Genomic DNA, 20694 nt, shown 5'->3' on the forward strand with positions numbered 1-20694 from the left:
CAATTTTAAATACCCTCAAGGAAAGACAGTATGAGAATAATCACAGCCAACACTTACTGAGCCTTTACTTTCTGCCAGGCCCTAAGGAAATAATTTTAAATCCATTAGCTTATATACTGGGGAGATTTATGATTATCCCAAATTTATAAATGATACAAGAGATTATGAGAGTTTGATCAACAGGTAAATACATGTGACTCAAAGTTCTCAGTGCAGCAGTGTTTACTACAGAAAACAATAAAGAGCAGACTAGTGGATAGAACACGGCACTGAGTTAGAAAATCCAGGTTAAAAATTTTGTTAATGTTTATTGTTTTTGAGAGAGAGAGAAACAGAGAGTGTGAGTGGGTGAGGGACAGAGAGAGGGAGACACAGAATCCAAAGCAGGCTCCAGGTTCCGAGCTGTCAGCACAGAGCCCGATGTGGGGCTCAAACTCATGAATTGTGAGATCATAACCTGACCCGAAGTTGGACGCTTAACCGACTGAGCCACCCAGGCACCCCTTGAAAATCCAGGTTTATCACTTTATCACTTATGACACATAATCCTTAACTCTCCTGGGTCTTAATTTCCTCAAATGCAAATAATCTCTAAGATACTTCCGGTCTTTATGATTCTTGTTTGTTACCCAATCACCTACATGCTGGAAACAAAAGAGTCCCTGACTGAAAATCATTTGAGACAGTAATGTAATACCTTCCATACACTAATCCTGTTCCAGAAGCGTAACTATATAGAAGAAACATCTCTAGTTTGAAAAGCTAACCAAGACTGTGCAATCATGATGAATCACAAAAAGAAAAATAAACCAATCTCTGAACAACAAATAAAATCTAGAATTTATATTTACATTTACAACAGAGAAATCTTATTTGCAACCACTGATCTCTAACCGTCAGAGAAAAAGTTCTGACCAAGTGTACCGCGTCATTCGTTCATGGATTTAACACATTTATCAAACAAGTATTAAACATGTGGCATCGAGCCAAGTTAATACTATACTTGTATGTTTTCAATAAGCTAGGTCACAGTTTAGGCAAGGAGACATTTTGTGGATAAATACAAAAAAAGCTATGCTAAAGTTATTAACAGAATCCCACAGTGGCATAAACTTCCTGAGATGACATTCAACTTGATTCTTATGTCTGCCAGATGAGTGAGACTAGACTGTGCATGGTTATGCAAGGAGAGGGTGTAGGGGAGGGTTGGCAGACAACACAGGAGACTGCTCCAAGGTTAGAGTGAAGAAAAAGCAGACATCATTCAGATTATCATTTAGCGTTGTAGAAACAGGATGTCCATTTAATCCCAATTCTCCCACTGTGGCATACCTAACGCTATTATCACAGCTAATAGTTACTGAGCACTTTACAGATAATATGTATGGACTCCCAACATAAAACCAATGAGGTAGGGTTTTACAGATAAGAAAACCTAGGTCCAAAGAGATGAAATGTTTTGTCCAGTATCACACGGCTAGTAACAGATAAGCCTAGGACTTAAAACCAAGCAGTCCAACTTGAGAGCTGGCACAAGGATTTCCCTCGCTCGGATGTGTTAACCCATGCCCATTATCGTCTGATCCCCCCTCACAGGAGTACATGCAGAGCTACCCTGAGGCTCTCCTCAGTCATTTACAAGATCGAGGATCTGGGTATGTGATGGTGCCCCCATGCAGATTACCAGTGCATCTTGTCCACGTGTGCACAAATATTTTAACTCTTTCCCCATAGATTTCTTCTCCCCACTAAGCACAACCTTCCCTTTCCTTCCAGAATGCTGGGGAAGTCTATGTCAGCCTCTACTAGTAAGAAGGAGAATTACGAATGTTAGGTTTGAAGGAGAGCTAGTTTTTACCCCACGTCAAAGAGAGAACATAAACTAACACTCCTGTTAAGCCTAAAGAGAAGAAAATTAATTCAACTTCGCAAATGTGAAATCAAACGATACCTTTAGTCCCTCCAATTCATTTTCCAGTTGCTTAGAATAGTGCTCGCTCTGTTCACGCAATTTCCTGTCTTTAGATGCTTCAGCAGCCACAGCTTCTGAATGAACTTCCAGCTTTAAAATAAAATGAACAAAGCGGATTTCATGGTTATACCTGTTTTTTCCAGTAAAATGCTTTTTCCCCCATGGGAATTTACCTTGTCACAAGAAGATAACTCAAATGTTGAAGTTCACGTTAAGTAAAATTATCCAACAAGAAAACTGTTTTTAAGAATTCAAGTATGATATACACATCATTTCACTCATCTGAAAAAGCAGCTTTAATCACTACCCCCTGGGCACTGGACAATCTGCCTGACTACTAACCTCTTTCTTGGCTCTCTCTGTCCTGCGCAGTTCTTGCCTTAAGCTTTCAACTTTTTGCATCACTAGGTCCACCTCTTCTTCCTTATCTCGGACATGGCGAGCAAGTTTCTGTTTTTGGGTGTGCAACTCTGTTAGCCGCTCATTGATCTCCATGAATTCCTGCATGGCCAGTTTCCTCTGACAGTGTGCGTCTTTCAGCTCTTTGGACTGGTTTTTTAATCGCTCACTAGCCTGGACTAGTTCCTACGGTTTCGTAAAAAGAATATAAGTTACCAATTCTGCAACCTAGGGACCAATTTTGGCCCTCAAAGCAGCCATCATGAAGTCATGAAGAGCCAAAATTATTCATCTCAGGACAAAATGAAAAGGAATCAACTACTTTTGAACAGATATTAACAGCGTGGTGCTCTGTTCGTGTTCTCAGCTCCTTACGCTCATCTGCTAACTGCGATGGCACAGCTGATCGAACCTTCTAGTACCTTAGTTTCTACAAACAAATAAAGAGTATAGGAATACCAGAGGTGATGGTCAAAATAAAGATTTTGTGAAATGTAATGGATACTTGTGAGATGTTTGAACATTATATTGAATCACTACAAATGATAAAAAACAAGGAACGCTCTTATGTGGAGACTATGCCTTAGGCCAGAAGCAAGGAGGAAAGCTAAATAAACCCCCGGATGAAAGTGGGAGGAGAGGAGCTTAAGAAGACTCAGGTCCGGACAACCACCGGCCTCCGGGGAAAAGGAAATGCAAATCCTTTTTGAGAAAAGAGCCCCGATGAAACGTAGGTTTTTTAAAACACACAAATATGAGCGCACAACCACAGATTCCCAAACCCAAAGAACAAACGACCATAAGCAAAGAACAGAAACAATAATAATAAACTCCAATGGGATTCAGACATTCAAATTATCAAATAGTAACATAAAATGGAATGTTTGAGAAAGTGAAAAAAAAAAAATCATGAAAATTGGAAAATGACAAAAGACTATTAAAAATGGCCAGGGAGACTTATAAACAACTGTACAGAACATTTAGAAATGGGAAAAATACAAGTGTTAAAACTAAAGACCTGAATCTGCCAATAAAGTAAGCTCTATATTTATGAAGCAAGAAAAAGTGTTAAGGCTCAAACCCAGAAACTTAAAAAAAAATAAAATTGCATAGCACCAAATAAAAACAAATGACCTTAAAGGAAATTAGTGAAAAAAGACAAATCCTCTATCCTCTACCCTCTAAAACAAAAGGATAGAGCAGACACTTAAGAAGTAGCAACAGAAACAGGGAAAATGGAAAGAGTGAAAAAAGTAATTAAAACTGTATACCCAGAAAAATTCCTGTTCACGTATGAGGCTAAAATAATTAGATTCATATAAATGAAAATGGACAGAATCACCATCAGATCTGTGCTAAATAGGAACCTCTAAAGATTTATCTCAGGGAAAAGAAAAATAATTTTAAAAGCAAAGTCTATGGGAATGCAAGCTGGGGCAGCCACTCTAGAAAACAGTATGGAGGTTTCTCAAAAAACTAAAAACAGAACTACCCTATGACCCAGCAATTGCACTACTAGGCATTTATCCACGGGATACAGGTGTGCTGTTTCGAAGGGACACATGCACCCTTATGTTTATAACAGCACTATCAACAATAGCCAAAGTATGGAAAGAGCCCAAATGTCCATTGATGGATGAATGGATAAAGAAGATGTGGTATATATATACAATGGAGTATTACTCGGCAATCAAAAAGAATGAAATCTTGCCATTTGCAACTACGTGGATGGAACTGGAGGGTATTATGCTAAGTGAAATTAGTCAGTCAGAAAGACAAAAATCATATGAATTCACTCATATGAGGCTTTTGAGAGACAAAACAGATGAACATAAGGGAAGGGAAACAAAAATAATATAAAAACAGGGAGGGGGACAAAACAGAAGAGACTCATAAATATAGAGAACAAACTGAGGGTTACGGGAGGGGTTGTGGGAGGGGGGACGGGCTAAATGGGTAAGGGGCACTAAGGAATCTACCCCTGAAATCATTGTTGCACTATATGCTAACTAATTTGGATGTAAATTTTAAAAAATAAAAAATAAAATTAAAAAAAAAAAGCAAAGTCTAATGACAGAGAAATGGGAGGGCCAAGACACTTGTGAACATAAATATGAATGCAAATATGCAGAGAAGACTGTATTATAAACATGTCTCATTTGTAGAGTAAACAGAAAGGATATAAGTAAAATACTGTCAAAAATAACACAACAGTTGGAAAGAAGTAACAGAATTAGAGGTCCTTAAATTTTGGGGGAGATAATAATTGAGACTTTGTTAAATATGCATGATAATATTCAAGAGCAACCATTAGAAACTGTTAAAACAAGTAGTGAGAAATGTGGGAACAAAAACAAACAAAAACTCAATTAAATTTCAAGAAAAAATTATGCAAGATGGAAAAATTCTGGAGATTAGTTGCACAACAACATGAATATAATTTACACTGCTGAACTGTACATTTTAAAAATGGTTAGGATAGCATTCCATAGGACAGACTCAAAATAGATTACAAAGAAATTGCAAAATCATCATAGAAAAATTGGTGAACACATCATGATAATGAGAAATTTTGACTTGACAATCATTAATAGATAAACCAAGCAGTTAAAAAATACTGAATATAGAGATTATCAAACTTCATATATAGATGCTTGCACCCAATACTGGGAACACACATTCTTTTCAGGCATATAGTGAACATTTGAAAATGGAACAGTCTGTTTAGGCCATGAAACAAGTCTCAGCAGATTTCAAAGAACAGATATCAACAGTTCAAGTTCTTTGATAACATCACCATTACAATAGAAATTTCTAAAAAGGCTAAATTCCATAATACCTCATTGGTCAAGGAGAAAAGTCATAAAGCATGTTAAAATATTTAGAACTAAAAAAGAAGTTGAAAATATAAACAATAAAAATGTTCAGCACATATAATAAAATGAGAATTCAGTAAAAGGTTTACCTAGGGGGAGATTTATAGCTTGAAACACTTGTATTGAAACTAAAACAAAAGTTTAAATTTAGTGAAATTCCACATAGAAAGAGACAGAACACACTAATGCTTCCACCAACATAAGATGATAATAAAAATAAGAACATAAACTAATGAAAAAGAAATGTCATAATGAACATCAACAAAGCCAAAAGTTGAGAAAAATAATAAAATAGGCAAATACCTGGTGAGATCAAACAAAGAATAAATACAAAAAGAAACAATGTTAAGAAAGAAAAAAAAGATTATGACTACAAACCTGGAAAAGATTAAAAAAGCTAATAGAAGGATACAGTGAAAACTTTATGCCAATAAATTTGTTAACTTTTGAAATGAATGAATTCCTACAAAAATACAATTCATCAAAACTGCTTCAAGAAGAAACAGAATCCCTCAATAGTCCTGTAGTGATTAAAGTACCTAAATAAAACAAACTCTCCCCATCCCCTCAGAGGGAGAGAATTTCCAAACTCAGATGGTTTTACAAGTGATTCCTCCAGTGTTTCAAGGAACAAACATTCTTATACAAACTTTTCTAGAGAAGAGAAAAAGAGGCAATGCTACACAACTCATTCTAGGAGACCAATATAATCTTGATACCATAAAAAACACCAGAAAAATAAAAGAAAAAAATTACAAGCCAATTTTACTGATAAAAACAAATCAAATATTAAAAAAAAAAACAAAAACCGGCATCAGCAAATCAGCTTCAGTGATATATAAAGTAGATAAGCATGAACTCTGGACCTAAACTTCTTGTGTTGGAATTCTAGCTCCATCACTTTCTAGCTCTATGATCTTGAGCAAGTGAGCTCAAGTGTACACTTAAGCAAGTGTACTTGACCTCTCTGTGCGTGGTCTCATCATTTATAAAATACTAATAACAACAGCAGCAACAACAACAATAATACCTAAATCACAAGGCTCTTATAAAGATTAAATGATCTAATATACGTAAAACACTCCAATAGCAGTGCCATTACATAAGTGTTACATACACTGGCATATTGTTATTTAGGAGGTAATATATGCACAATTATGGTTTAACCCAGAAATCCAAAAATGGTTTAACATTAGAAAAAGTCTATAAATATAACTTACCAAACCAAGTCATTAAAGAACAATCATATAATCACTTCAATAAATATTAACAAATTCCTAGAAATCTGTTGTAATAGAGTACAGAAGAGCGTATTTAATAAGTCTGATACCCATTATAAAAATGATTAGCAAAATAGGAATAGAAGATAACTTTCTTAACCTGATAAGAAGTGTTTACCAAAAACTTACAGAAAACATTATTAGTGGTGAAACAGTAAAGGCATTTTCTTTGAAACCAGGACTAAGACAGGAAAGCCTGCTATCACCAGTTCTATTCAACACTGTACTGTGGGTCGTAGCTAATACAGTGAGACAAGGGAAGAAAGAAAAGTCATAAAAATTAAAAGAAGAAACAAAACCGTCATTATTTGCAGAAAACCCTAAGAATCTCAAATATATTAGTACAATTAATAAGAATTTAGCAATGTTGCCGAAGCAAAATCAGTAAGAAACTATAAAGATACCATTTAAAATATGAAAAAAATAGAACAGTAAATTTAAGGAAAGGTAAATGAGACCTGCATTAAAATTTTATGTTAAAACATTTAAGATGTTAAAGATATGGTGAAATCTACCAAGCTTGTGGATGGAAAGACCGTGGGGCTCCAGAGGAAAGATTTTTATGGTTTTGTACAGACAGACCTTCCTAAAACTTTGTACTGAAAGTCGGGACCTGGGCTAAAAGCAAGCCTTATAAATTTATGACTAATTTAGAATGAGAAACTCGAAGAGATTTAACTCCTGGATGTATGTGCTTATATTTCAACAGAGGTGGGAGAGAGGAGCCTGGATCAGGGAGCCACCCTCTTTATAGAGCTGGAGGCTCTGGGCTTATCTTTCCCACTGGAGTGTTTTATTTATATTCCAAAGGGTCCTAGACTCTTCTCTTTACATTTCCAAGGAGACTCTCAGAAGGATGGGTGGAGATGATGGGGGGCAGGGAGTAGGAAGCATCTGCCTCTCCTCCTTTATATAAAACACCCTCACGTTTTTAGGATTCCTCATCCACAACACAGACTCCATACATATACAGATGTATATACATACATCTAAATATATGTGTGTGTGTGCACGTGTGTGCGCACGCACGTGTGTGTATAGGGCTTTATCTAACCAGCTCTCATTGCACCGCCCCAGAGGTAAGACAGCACCCAGGGAAGCAGTGTGCGTATTTCTGCTGTATGTACATCACAATTCTATGCTCTGGTCTTGAAATCTGTGTGTGCGTTTGGAATAATATTAATAAATGTGGATAGTAGGAACCTAAAGATTCAATGTTGTAATGACGTCAATTCTCCTGAAATGACTCTACAGATTTAACACAATTTTAATTAAGATCTCATCACAGTTTTGGGGCGCCTGGGTGGCTCAGTCGGTTAAGCGGCCGACTTCAGCTCAGGTCATGATCTCACAGTCCGTGAGTTCAAGCCCCGCGTCGGGCTCTGTGCTGACAGCTCAGAGCCTGGAGCCCGTTTCAGATTCTGTGTCTCCCTCTCTCTCTGACCCTCCCCTGCTCATGCTCTGTCTCTCTCTGTCTCAAAAATAAATAAACGTTAAAAAAAAAATTAAAAAAAAAAAAGGTCTCATCACAGTTTTTAAGGAATGGAGAGGTGAGATAACAGAGTGATGCATAAATGGAAATGTGACAGGTGACGCTGCACGTCACTGTGGAAAAGACGGCCTATTTAGTAAATGAACAACTATTAGCTACAGAGGAAAATCTGAAATTGGATCCCTATATCTCACATGATATGAAAAAATAAATCTGGTATGTTAAAATTTAAATACCAAAGGCCAAACTTTAAAACGTCAAAATAAAAACCGAGAACTTTAAAAACAAAAAACAAAACTGAGAATTTTAGCCTTAGGTTTCTTACATGAGCCAGCAAATCTCTAAAAAGAAAGATCAATATGGTTGACTACATTAAAACTCAGAACTTCTGTTACTCAAAAGCTCCCATAAAGAAAATGAAAAGTCAAGCCTCTAACTGGGAGGCATCTTAATAGACACAACTGACAAAAGATCAATATAGAAATTTTCAAGAATTCTTAACAAACCAGTAAGAAAAAGACAAAAAAAAAAACCCAACAGGAAAATGTACAAAAGATACTGAGAGGCATTTCACAGAAGAAACAGAACTGATAAGTGGGCATAACGTGAGATACTCAACCTCATTAGTAATTGGAGAAATTAAGACCATAAATAAAACATGGTTCTAGACCTAAAACACGAACTTCAATGGGGTTGGCCAAAATAATCTATCTAGTAACATGAAGTATTGTTGAATATAGACCGGGTGGTGGGAGTGGGAGTGTAAATTGGTACAATCCGTGGAAAACGATTTGGCATTACCATAAAAAACAATATTTGCATCACTTATGACCCAATTATTCTACTCGTGATTCTGTGTACAAGTGTGTGCAAATCAGCATACATATTCAAGAACGTTCATTTATAGTGGCTATCAAGTGTAAGCAACTTTAATGTCTGCAGACAAACAACTGACTAGAGAGATTCTGGAGCGTTCACATAATGGTGTACCATACAGCAGATAAATGAGTGCCCTACAGTCCCATGGATGCATCTTAGAAATACAACGAGTGAAACAACAAACCGTGCAAAACTGCATGTACCACTTTACACAGCTCAGAAACAAGCCACACCAAATAACGTATGTGTATTTCCATTTCCTGTGGCATTAAAAATTCTTTAGCCACCAGGTTTAATGGCTATATAATATTTCATCATATGAACTGGTCGGGCATTTTGGCAGTTTCTAATATTTTTCTTTTATAAATGTGGTAATTTGTTCTCTGTGAACAAATCTTTGCTTCAATGTCTGATTATCTTCTTGAGTTACATTTCGACAAATGGAATTATTACATCGAGGACTTTAGTATTTGAAGGCTTTGGATACTTGTTGCAAATTAGCTTTCCAGAAATAAGGTATCAGATTATAAGCTCATCTTCAGCATTTGGCACTGGCATTTTTATTTGTTTTCACTGAAGTATAACGAGCATAGAACGTTATGCTCGTTTCAGGTGTACAACATAGTGATTGGACAGTTCTGTACGTTACTCAGTGCTCACCGTGATAGGCATAGTTACCCTCTGTCACCACACAGCTCTGTTAGAGTATTATATCCCCTATGCCCTACTTGTTATCTCCTATTATACATTATTTAGAGATTATAGTAATAAGGGATAAAAAGTATTTTTCAGTAAGGAAGTGACGGACAATAAGGAGAAGGGAATAAAAAAAATGACTGGCCAGGGCTATGCCACAAAATTCATAATGTTCCTATTCCTTAAGTCAGATGGTAGGTTCAGAGACAGGCATTATATTATGTGCATCAAAACTCATATAATGTTACGTTTATTCTTTTATATGTATCTAAAGAAAAAAATGTTAAAAAGATTATCTGCTGCCTGTAGGATATTAAGCATATCCCTTAAAATACCAATATAATATTTCTTTATAGCACTACCCTCTTCTCAAAATATACTAAAAAAGGATTTTTAACATTAAAACTTAATAAAATTGGCAAGATACTTGCTACTATAAATCTAGATGTTGGATTCTCATCTTTTTTTATGTTTACTAAGTTTGGCTGAATAATCCTACCTTTATATACATAACAGCTACCACTAACATTATTATAATATTACTGTAATATTACTAAAACAAATATAACATCTGTTATAAATTCCAAATTTTATTAAGTTGACCATGAATTTAAATGGATCTGTACACAAAACTGCTTATAATTGCATTAAGAAAAAAGCAAAAAGATACTAATCAAATTCAATTTAACCTTTACAGCTTTCTCTGTTAGTCTTTTCGATTAGCTTCATCAGCAAAAGGTTATTTGTTTTATTTTTAATTGCCTTCATTTCTTTACTGGCAGCAAGAGTTTAAGATCTTCCCCAAAAGAACTCCATTATATTATCAATTATATACTGCATCACTGAATACAATTTACATAAGCCATAAACCACTCATTTCTTTTTTGTGTCGGCTAGTATTAACTCCAACATTTTTAAATTTGTTAATGAAAGGCAAAGTACACATTCTGAGTGGTTTAAGTAAAATGTTTTTCTCTGGTGTGTATTATTTATGGGATGTGTTAGGTTGTCTTTGCTATTAATAAATTTTGTTGATGCTTCTAATACTGTTTAAGTATTATATCAAGTTCTTATGAAAATAACTTTAGCTTCTTCATCCATGCTTTGAAAGATAAATTGACATTTTAAAAAATAATTAAAACATTAAAGAAATTTTTTATTCTAATCTTTTAAGAATGTTCATATCAGCAAATCACAATGAAAATATGCCTTTAGTTTTTATTTGTCCAAAGACATGACACATATCTCACTGTTTGCTTATTCCGTAATATTTTTTAAAACATTTACTTTTAATCAAGTGCTTTGATTAGACTTTTCAAAAGAACAGATGATTCTGAATGTTAAAAATCTTGACAGTATGTAAATGTCTTCATTACTAGCTATTACTCAAATGACACATACCAAAATAATTAAACGTTTTACAACATATACTTTATGTTCTTGTAACTCATTACGAAAGCTTTTAGAATACAAATTAAGTAAGATTAAGAATCTAAAACCGGGTTTAACAATTTATCCATGTATTTTTACCTTGTTTAATTCTTCCCTGTCTTGTTGTAGTGTTTTGATTTGCTTTTCGTAAGCCTTGATTTGCCTAAAAGCGTCATCTAGCTCTGTCCTCACCGCGTTGGCTTCCTCAAGTTGCTGTTCCAAGTGACTTGATTCTAAAAAGAGACAACAGTGTTTATGGTAGTGTTCATATAAAAACAAATGCTTGAAACCAAGGTTTCAAACAACTAAGTGGAAAAAAATAACATATCCTGAATTTGTATTAGGCTTATAGACACCCCTTCCAGTAGGACTGTAACTCGCGACAATTAAGTGCTTGTCAAGTTCACTGAATGAAGAAAGGGTACGGCTAATATCAGTGTGAAAGTGTGTAACGCTTGCATGAAAAACGTCTTACGTTTCTGTTAGAAAAAGAAGACCATACTTCCAGAAAAGTACCTTCAGAGCCAATTAGAAGCTTAAAACTATCAAAAAAATCAAAAGCAACCAACTGGACAAAACAGACCCATTTTCCTCTATGTTTGGTTATCAGCATTCCTGCACCGACTTTAGTCAAATTATTAAGACGGCTGTGCTTCTCATGGCTGCAGGCCAGTTTCACTAGCGGTTATCTGAAGAACAAACTCTGATTTCGGAAAGTAAATACGCGAACGCCTCTGATCTAGGTCAGCTCCTCCATTTTCTAGAAGAAGAAACTGAGGCCAGGAGAGCTGGATATCTGGCCTGAGGTCACACTGCTAAATGGGTCTTGGAGCGGAGACGAGGACTCAGGAAATCCTGCATCGGCCTCTTCTTCTGGGAAAGCGACAATTCTTAACATCATCACTTCAGAAGAGTTATTACGAAACAGAACAGCCTCACTCATTTGAACACACTGCCTGCATAAAATTGGATAAATTGACACGAAATGGTCACGGCATCAGAAGTAGATTGGCAAGCTGAAGAACTGAAGCCCACAAAACCGAGAAATCTACACACATTCACTGTCAATTTCTGCTCTTTACAAAACCTTCCCACTCGGAGAGTCATCCCCACACAGTAGCAGGAACACCTGCGAGCTTGCCAGAAATGCAGAATCTCGGGCCTCAAACCAGACCTAATGAATCAGATCCGTATTTTAACAAGATCCCCCGGGTCTGGCAAATTCAGGTGTGGGAATAGATGATGCACAAAGTATTGTGTATTGCTGAGTCCAACGCTTTCAATAAATGAAGTCACGTTCATAAGACACTGGTCCTACCGTAAAGAGATTTTGTGTGTATAGAGAGTCCTGTAGCCAAGAAGTCACTTAAATGCGTTCGTGTATCCCATACTAACTGCTGCTGGAGTCCTTCAACAAAACAATTTACTGATATTCAGTGCCCTAAATTTATAGATTTATTAAGAGCTTATTGATCTGAGGTGTTTTGAGAGTGTAGATGCATTTATGGATACCACGGTTTTCAACAATTTTCAACAACATCTGTGAAGTTGCATGTAACTAGTTTTTGTTCTGTCTCAACAGAATAACTTTAGCAGTCTAATTTAATAAATGTTTTACTTGAAGAACACTGCAACATCATAAGATGTTTAACCTTAAAGATCATGGGATATTTAGTCTTATGTTCAGCAAAGTATATTTTATCATTTTCTCAAGTTTCAGCATTTCCTGCAGGAATTTTTCTGTTTATACTAATTTCCTTGAAACATTTGTAAGTGATACTTTCCTGTTATTTTAAGGTTTTAACATTTTTAAGATGTCAAAAGTTTATTTCTTTTTTTTTTTTAATTTTTTTTTTTTAACGTTTTTATTTTTGAGACAGAGAGAGACAGAGCATGAACGGGGGAGGGGCAGACAGAGAGGGAGACACAGAATCGGAAGCAGGCTCCAGGCTCTGAGCCATCAGCCCAGAGCCCGATGCAGGGCTCGAACTCACGGACCGTGAGATCGTGACCTGAGCTGAAGTCGGACGCCTAACCGACTGAGCCACCCAGGCGCCCCTCAAAAGTTTATTTCTAATAATTAGGAGTGAAAATTTAGTATGTGACATGGCTGACTTTTGTCCTTTGAGGGTCTAACTTTGGTCCTGTTCATGGCTACAGTGTGCCAGCCTGAAGCAGTCAGATGGCACGCATTGTGATCCCGTCTCATTCGCCTACTTTCTTCTACTCTGAAGAGTCTTTCCCCAGCGTGGTGAAGGTTTTCTGCAAATTACGGAGTCATTCGCTTATCTCTACTGCTCTTCATTAGCAACAAAAATGAAATCAGTGTTTTATAAACTGTCTGCATCACATCAAGTTTACAGCAAAACGACTCCATGGGGCGGCTTCGGTGGCAGCCTTCAGTGGTTTATGGTTCCCTTTCAACGTGGGTTAAATTTTGGTTTTCTCTCAGCCATGTCACTTTGCCTGCTTTGCAATGGAGTTGGTAAGTGTATCTGTGAATTATATGTCAGGTTTTCGTGTTTCACACAGAAGGGTTGGAGAAGACAAGCTCACTCGATTATTTATAAAAGCTTCCAATCTGATACACACAGAATTATGCATTCCCCAAAGATAAAAACCCCAACTCAAGAAAAGTCCAGAATACACTGAATTTTGGCCGACAACTATCAAATGGCTAAGGCACATGAACATTTACTTTCACTACAACAAATGGTGAATTCAATGAAGACTGTGAAAGAAATCCTCAGTGGGGCGCCTGGGTGGTTTAGTCGGTTGGGCGTCTAACTTCGGCTCAGGCCATGATATCTCGGTTTGTGAGTTTGAGCCCCGCATCAGGCTCTGTGCTGACAGCTCAGAGCCTGGAGCCTGCTTGGGATTCTGTGTCTCCCTCTCTCTCTGCCCCTCCCATGCTCATGCTCTGTCTCTGTCTCTCAATAATAAAAAACGGTAAAAAAAAAATTTTTTTAAATAAAAAAAGAAAGAAAGAAATCCTCAGAGACTATCAAAAAATACCTCACGCAACACGATGAGCCATACCATTCTAGGCCAAGTAACTAAAAAGCAGTTTTTGTGAGTAAAGAGCAGAAGCAGACCAGCACAACAGGCTAGCACACTCCAACCAAATGGTTCCTAGCTCACTGCTGCTAGGACAGCTGGGAAATTCAATCGTTCCTATGAGGATTTAATAAGGGACAAAAACACAATAAGGAAATTTTCTTTGCACTGTGTGGCATGGAAGAGAAATATTAAATAGACTCTGTCTTGAAGGAGATAACCAGGTCAGGAAGATAAAGAGTAACACCCCACAAATCATAAATGAAGCAGAAACACAAATGTAGATCGTGTGGCAGGTTCTATGGGAGCTAGGGGAGGAGGACCGGGGAAGAGGCCCCGGCTGCCGCGGGACTCGATGTGGAGCACGGACCACCCGCGAGGGGCGAGGACTGTGACCAGGGCGGCGTTAGAAGCACAGTCAAAGCACCTCTCCCTGATCTGTGCAGACACAGTATCACCGCTTCTCCCTTACGTTCTGATTCCTAAAATAACCCAAGACTCTTCTGAGATGGGAAGAGATCTGACTTCCAATCATGACGGGGAAACAGGTTCCCCTATACCTACCCCTCTCCCTCCACTCCCTATCCTTCTCCTTCATTTACATGATGCAGGGCAGTGTGTGTGTGTGTGTGTGTGTGTGTGTGTGTGTGTGTGTGTGTGTCAGACAGACAGAGGGAGAGGGGAATAGTTAGTTTAGGGTTGGAGAGACAGACAAACCACCCATCTCCAGGCAACAAAAGAAAGGGGGTTACAAAGCACATTAGAGATTACAATAATTATTCAGGAAACAAGAAACCACTCCCGTATCTTCTCAGGGAAAAATATCAAATGAGACTATGAATTTATACTTTCATCTGCTGAGTGTCCATTAGATGACACAAGGAAACTCTGTCTTACCTTCTTGGGAGTTTGGAGTGTGATAAGGAAAGCAGATTTTAAAAAGAAATTGTAAGTAATTATAACTTTATTAAAATCTTCTAGGAGTCTCAATATATTGGAGAACACTGCCATAGGGAAAGAAAAGATATACAGGCACTGGTGGTGTGTAATTGTCTACACAAAGATCTAGCTTAAGAAGTAGCTAACAGAAGGTGATTTGGGGGCGCCGACCCTTGATTTCGGCTCAGGTCGTGATCTCACAGCTTCTGAGATCGAGCCCCAAGTTGGGCTCTGAGCTGACAGTGCATAGCCTGCTTGGGATTCTCTCTCTCCCTCCCTCCCTGTTTGCCCCTCCCCCGCTCATACATACGGTCTCTCGCTCTCTCTCAAAAAAATACATAAATTTAAAAAAAACAAAGGTGATTTGGACTTTTCTTTAAAGCCACGACTATAGTCAAGGCTACTCGTAGGGCAGGTTCCTAGAAGAGCCTGTTTTCTATTATCTCTAGCTTTTACATCGAAATGTTTAGGATAGCGTGGGTTTAACTGTGAATGAGACACAGAGGTTATCCCCAGCCTTACCACTCTGCCTCCAGTACCCAGTATAATTTCTGGTACGGAACAGTACCTCAATAAGGATGTTTATGGGCTGAACTGAGAAGGACTGTGTTGCCAGTGGGAACAGGATGGCACAGCCACTGCGGAAAACGGTTCGGCAATTCCTAAAAACACTGAACATGAATTTCCGTACAAATTCAGGAATTCTACTTCTGGACTTGATATATGTTCCCTCATGTGCAAGGCGGCACTATTTACAATAAACAAAATGGGGAAGCAACCCAAGTGCGTCGGTGACGAATGTAAAAACAGAAGGGAGTATTTGCATACACGCAGAATGTTGTAGAAGACGGGAAATCCGACACAGGCTACAACATGGGTGAACCGTGAAGACGCTGCTAAGTGAAGTCAGCCAGCCACGGAGGGACAAATACTTTATGACTGCACTCACGTGAGGCTCCCAGAGCAGTCAAATGCAGAGACGCAGAAAGAAGGGCGGGTGCCAGGGGCTGGGTGTGGGAGGACCGGGCAGCTGGTGTTTGATGGGCAGCGAGTTTCCGTCTGGGAAGATACTGGGCTGCCGGGACGGAGCGTGACAGCCGCACAGCACGTGAATGTGTTATATACCACTGATGTGACACTCAGACATGAATAAAATTGTCACTTTATGTTATGTACATTTTACTGCAATAGGTAAAAAGAGGCTTAAAAATGAATGAATGATGAAAAAAAAGAACGAGATGGGATGGAATCCTGGGCACACTGAGACCAGCACATGCCCAAGAGCTGCTGGGAAGGAAGAATGCTAAAAACAGGATCTGCCCTTTCTCTTCACCTCATTTTCACTGGTTCTGCCCCGCCCCTGGGAAAAGCTAAAATAGAACGAGTGAAGAGCAGTCCTATAGCCTCTGCATTTAGGGAGTAAGTAGGAGGAAAGTGAAGAAGGAAATCTCCATCAACAGGTCAACGGTAACCAATTTCCCCAGTTAGAGGCCTCCTTCCAGGCACCGCTGACTTGTACGTAAGGGGTGAGTGTGTCGCGAATTGCCCGGAAAGACGTATTAGGAAGACATCTTGGGAAGCGGTCGGACGTTTCCAAGAGCGAAGTTTCACTGGTCACTCGTCAACCCATACTGACTTGGGCTTTTTACGTGTCACACACTCTTCCGTGCACTTGGACGTATCAATGAAAGAACCAAGTTCCTATTTTCAAGAAGCTTACTGTCTAGCAGTCAGGCGAGGGAAATAAAGCAATATACAAATAAAAACCTATGTCAGCAGTAACACGTATTCTAGAGGAGCTTAAGTTTATGGTGAGGAATGTTTTCGGCAAACAAGCAAAAATAAATGAATGAAGAAGGAAGGAATGAGGGAAGGAGGAGGGAAGGAAGAGGGAGTGGAGAAAGAAAAGAGAAAACAACAACGAAATAGCAAAAACTCAGAATGTGACCGAGGAGAACTAAGCGTAGTTCACTTCGGTGGAAATCTGGAGACACAGCGACCTGCGTGATAACGGAGGGCCTTGGAAACAGAGCTGAGCTGTTTCACTTTCACCCGGGAGCCAGCGGGCATCCATGGAAGACACGTTAGCACGTGTGCAGAAACTGTGACGTGATCTGATCTATATTTGAAGAGCTTACTCTGGAGACTTCTGCTTCCAGAAAGAAGGATTAGATACATTTCCCCTCGTCTCTGGACATCATACATAAAACAAACATAAGAAAAATGAAATTTGGAGAGAAGAAAAAGGATGACCGATGGGGACAAGGGAACCTGAAACTGTGATGTCAGGAACACTGGACCAACACAGCGGGAAGTTCTCTGGGTTTTCTTTGCGGTTCATTTTTCCCAGACACAGAGCCAAAGAAACTGGCGATCCAGAAATGCCAACAGGGGCAGCAAATAAAAGCCCCGACAGAAGCCCACTCTTTCTACCCAAAGGACCAGGAAAGGGGCAAATTAGCAAGACTGAAAACTTTCAGGAAGTAACTGTTCCACTCAAGTTAAACAACAGAAACAACTTACTCCACAACCACGTCTGTCAGCGAAGGACACGTGAAGAGCCAGACCTCAATCACGTCAGGCTATGATGAAGCACCCAGAAACAGACACACCATGAGGCATGAGGGTACTCAGAGGACTGCTAAAGGGCCACTGGCCGTAACATGCGCGTTTCACATGCAATGTCCGTGAAGACCACGTGCACTTCCGCACGCCCCCAGCGGCAGCAGTGAGGTTGTCCACCGTCCCTGCGTTGGGCTGGTGTCAGAGAAGGAAGAACGTCCGGCGGTACGAGGGCGATGCCCACCACCGAGTTGGTGGAAACCCAACCTCCTCCGGAAATAACGAGGAGCCCTTCTCTGGGTATCGCAGGAGGCCAAGTGGGGAAAGTGAACCTCCACCTCAACCTGGCAAGCCACCGCTGCTGGAGTGGTATCGGGAAAAGCTGGCGAAAATGGAAAAGTGCAAATAAGATCCAGAGTCACTAACTGAAAATCAGTCATCCTATCGGGAACTAGGAAAATCTCAACTTGAATGAGAAAAGGAAATCGACAGATGCAGACGATGAAATAACAGAGAGGTTAGAAATATCTGGCAAGACATTAAACCAGCTATGATAAAAATGCTCCACCGAGCAATTACGGACATATCTGAAATAAATGAACGAACAGAAGACTCAAGCGAAGATACAGCAAGTCTCAGCAAATAAACAAGTTTACAAAAAACAAAATGGAACATTTAGAAATAAATGTAAAAAAAATCTGGATTGTTGGGTGCCACAGAGGAAGCCATCAGAGGATTCTTTCCATCACAGGAAAGAATCAGTGAAATGGAAGATAAAGCGGTAGAAATTGACCAATCTAAATAGTGGGGGGGGGGGGGGGGGGGAACAGAATGAAAACAAAAATGGACAGAGACCCAACGATTTGTGGATTGATAACAAAAGATGTAACATCTAAGTCATCAGTAGGCAGGTCTGTAAAAGTACTCAAAGTAATTAAGTGGAAAAACGTGGAAAGACACATTTATGTGTCTTTATTACAGAAGAGGAACAAATCCCAAACAGAATAAACCCCAAGAAAACCATGCCAAAACACACCATTAAACATCAGAGAACTATAAAAGAAGAAAAACCTTGCAAGCAGCCAGAAAAAAACAACACCCTAGATAAAGGGGGAAAAACCCTCAGAATGACTGTGATTTTCTCCTCATAAACCACAGAGTCCTAAGGAAAGTGGTACAATATATTTTTCAGATGCTTAAACAAAAAACTATCAACCCAGAATCCTATGTCCTGTAAAAATATTCTTTAGTCATAAAGAGAAAACTAAGACATTCTCAGATGAATAAAAACTAAGAGAATTTGCTGATAGCAGGGTTGTCTTTAAAAAAAAAATGGCTAAAGGAAGGGGCAACCGGGTGGCTCAGTTAAGTGTCTGACTTCGGCTCAGGTTATGATCTCACGGTTTATGCGTTCAAGCCCCGCATCAGGCTCTGTGCTGACAGCTCAGAGCCTGGAGCCTGATTGGGATTCTGTGTCTCCCCCTCTCTCTTTGCCCTTTCCCTACTTGCACACACACTCTCCCTCAAAAATAAACAAACATTAAAAAAAAATTTTTTTTTAAATGGCTAAAGGAAATCCTCTAAACAGAAAATAAGAGAACAAGGAGCTCACCAATATCAAGAAGGAATACAGAGCACGGTATATAAAAATTGGGTAAATTGGGTCACCTGGGTGGCTCAGTCAGTTAAGGGTCCGACTTCAGCTCACAGTTTGTGCGTTCAAGCCATGCATCGGGCTCTGTGCTGTGAGCACAGAGTCTGCTTCAGATCCTCTGCCCCTCCTCCACTTGTGTGCATGTGTGCACGCTCTCTCTCTCTCTCAAAAATAAGCATTTAAATAAATAAATAGATAGATAGATAAATATTTTAAAATATGGGTAAATCCATAAGGATTTTCTTCTCCTCCTAAGCTTTCTAAGTTATATTTCACAACTATAATTGTTATCAACATACAACAGACTGTTATAACTAAAATACTTTATGTCAGCCTCATAGTAAGCATAAAGCAAAAAGCTACAGTAGGAATACAAAAGATAAAGAAAAGGGAATCAGAGTTTAACGCTATAGAAAATGATTAACTTACAAATGAAGTCAGTTGAGAGGAACTTAAACAAAGGAACTACAAAACACTCAGAAAACAGTAAGATGACATTAGCAAATCCCAATCTTTTATTACTTTAAATATAAATGGATTAAATTCTCCAACAACAAGACCTAGAGTGGTTGGATGAATAAAACCAAGACCCAATTATATGCTGTCTATAAAAGCCTCACTTCAGCTTTAAGGAGACACAAAGGCTCAAAATGAAGGGATTAGAACAAGGTATTTCATCCAAGTGGAAACCAAAAGAAAACAAGGGTAGCTATAGTTAGACAAAATAGATGTTAAGTCAAAAATAGTAACAAGTGACAAAAAAGCTACCATATGACAATAAAAAGGTCAATTTGTCAAGAAGGTATGACAATTATAAATACATATGCACCTAACACCGTATCATCTAAATATACTGAGCAGATACACCAGATCTGAAGGGATAAATAAACAATACGATACAGTAGGGGACTTCAATACCCTACTTCCAACATTGGATACATCATCTAGACAGAAAACCTATAAGGAAATGTGAATTATATGTGAAAGGAATGTGAATTATACTTTAGAACAAGTGGATCTAACAGACATATATAGAACATTCCCTCCAATAGCAGCAGAATATACATTCTTCCCAAACACACATGGAACATTCTCCAGGATAAATAGATTAAAAAACAAGCAAGTTTACAAAACAAGTATTATTTAATTTTTTGAAAGAAAATGTTAATGTTTATTTATTTTTGAGAGAGCGAGCAAGCAAGTGCAGGGAAGGGGCATAGAGAGAGAGGGAGACACAAATCTGAAGTAGGCTCCAGGCTCCGAGCTGTCAGCACAGAGCCCAATGTGGGGCTCGACCCCACAAACTGTGGAATCATGACCTGAGCCGAAGTTGGACACTTACCTGTCTGAGCCATGTGGGCACCTCACAAAACAAGTCTTAAGAAATTTAGCAAACGATACCAAGGATCTTTCCCAAGCACAAAAGTATGACATTAGAAATCAATAAAGGACGAAAC

The 20694-nt window shown here is 38.6% G+C and overlaps 1 protein-coding gene across 4 annotated transcripts in view; it reads right to left on the reverse strand.

Annotated features, from left to right (window-relative positions):
* The window catches only part of CDC42BPA (CDC42 binding protein kinase alpha), a 316853-nt gene that overhangs the window by 113523 nt on the left and 182636 nt on the right, over positions 1-20694 (reverse strand). For 3 of the 4 annotated variants that reach the window (XM_042926311.1, XM_042926314.1, XM_042926313.1), the window contains 3 exons: positions 11125-11258; positions 2315-2557; positions 1952-2062 (listed from right to left, as the gene is read on the reverse strand). In XM_042926311.1, coding sequence (XP_042782245.1) covers positions 1952-2062; positions 2315-2557; positions 11125-11258 — 488 coding nt within the window. The remainder of the gene's footprint in view (positions 1-1951; positions 2063-2314; positions 2558-11124; positions 11259-20694) is intronic. The other variant, XM_042926312.1, reaches the window with a different exon arrangement.

This window comes from Panthera leo, chromosome F3 (genome assembly GCF_018350215.1).
Source record: "Panthera leo isolate Ple1 chromosome F3, P.leo_Ple1_pat1.1, whole genome shotgun sequence".
Taxonomy (NCBI): Eukaryota; Metazoa; Chordata; class Mammalia; order Carnivora; family Felidae; genus Panthera; species Panthera leo.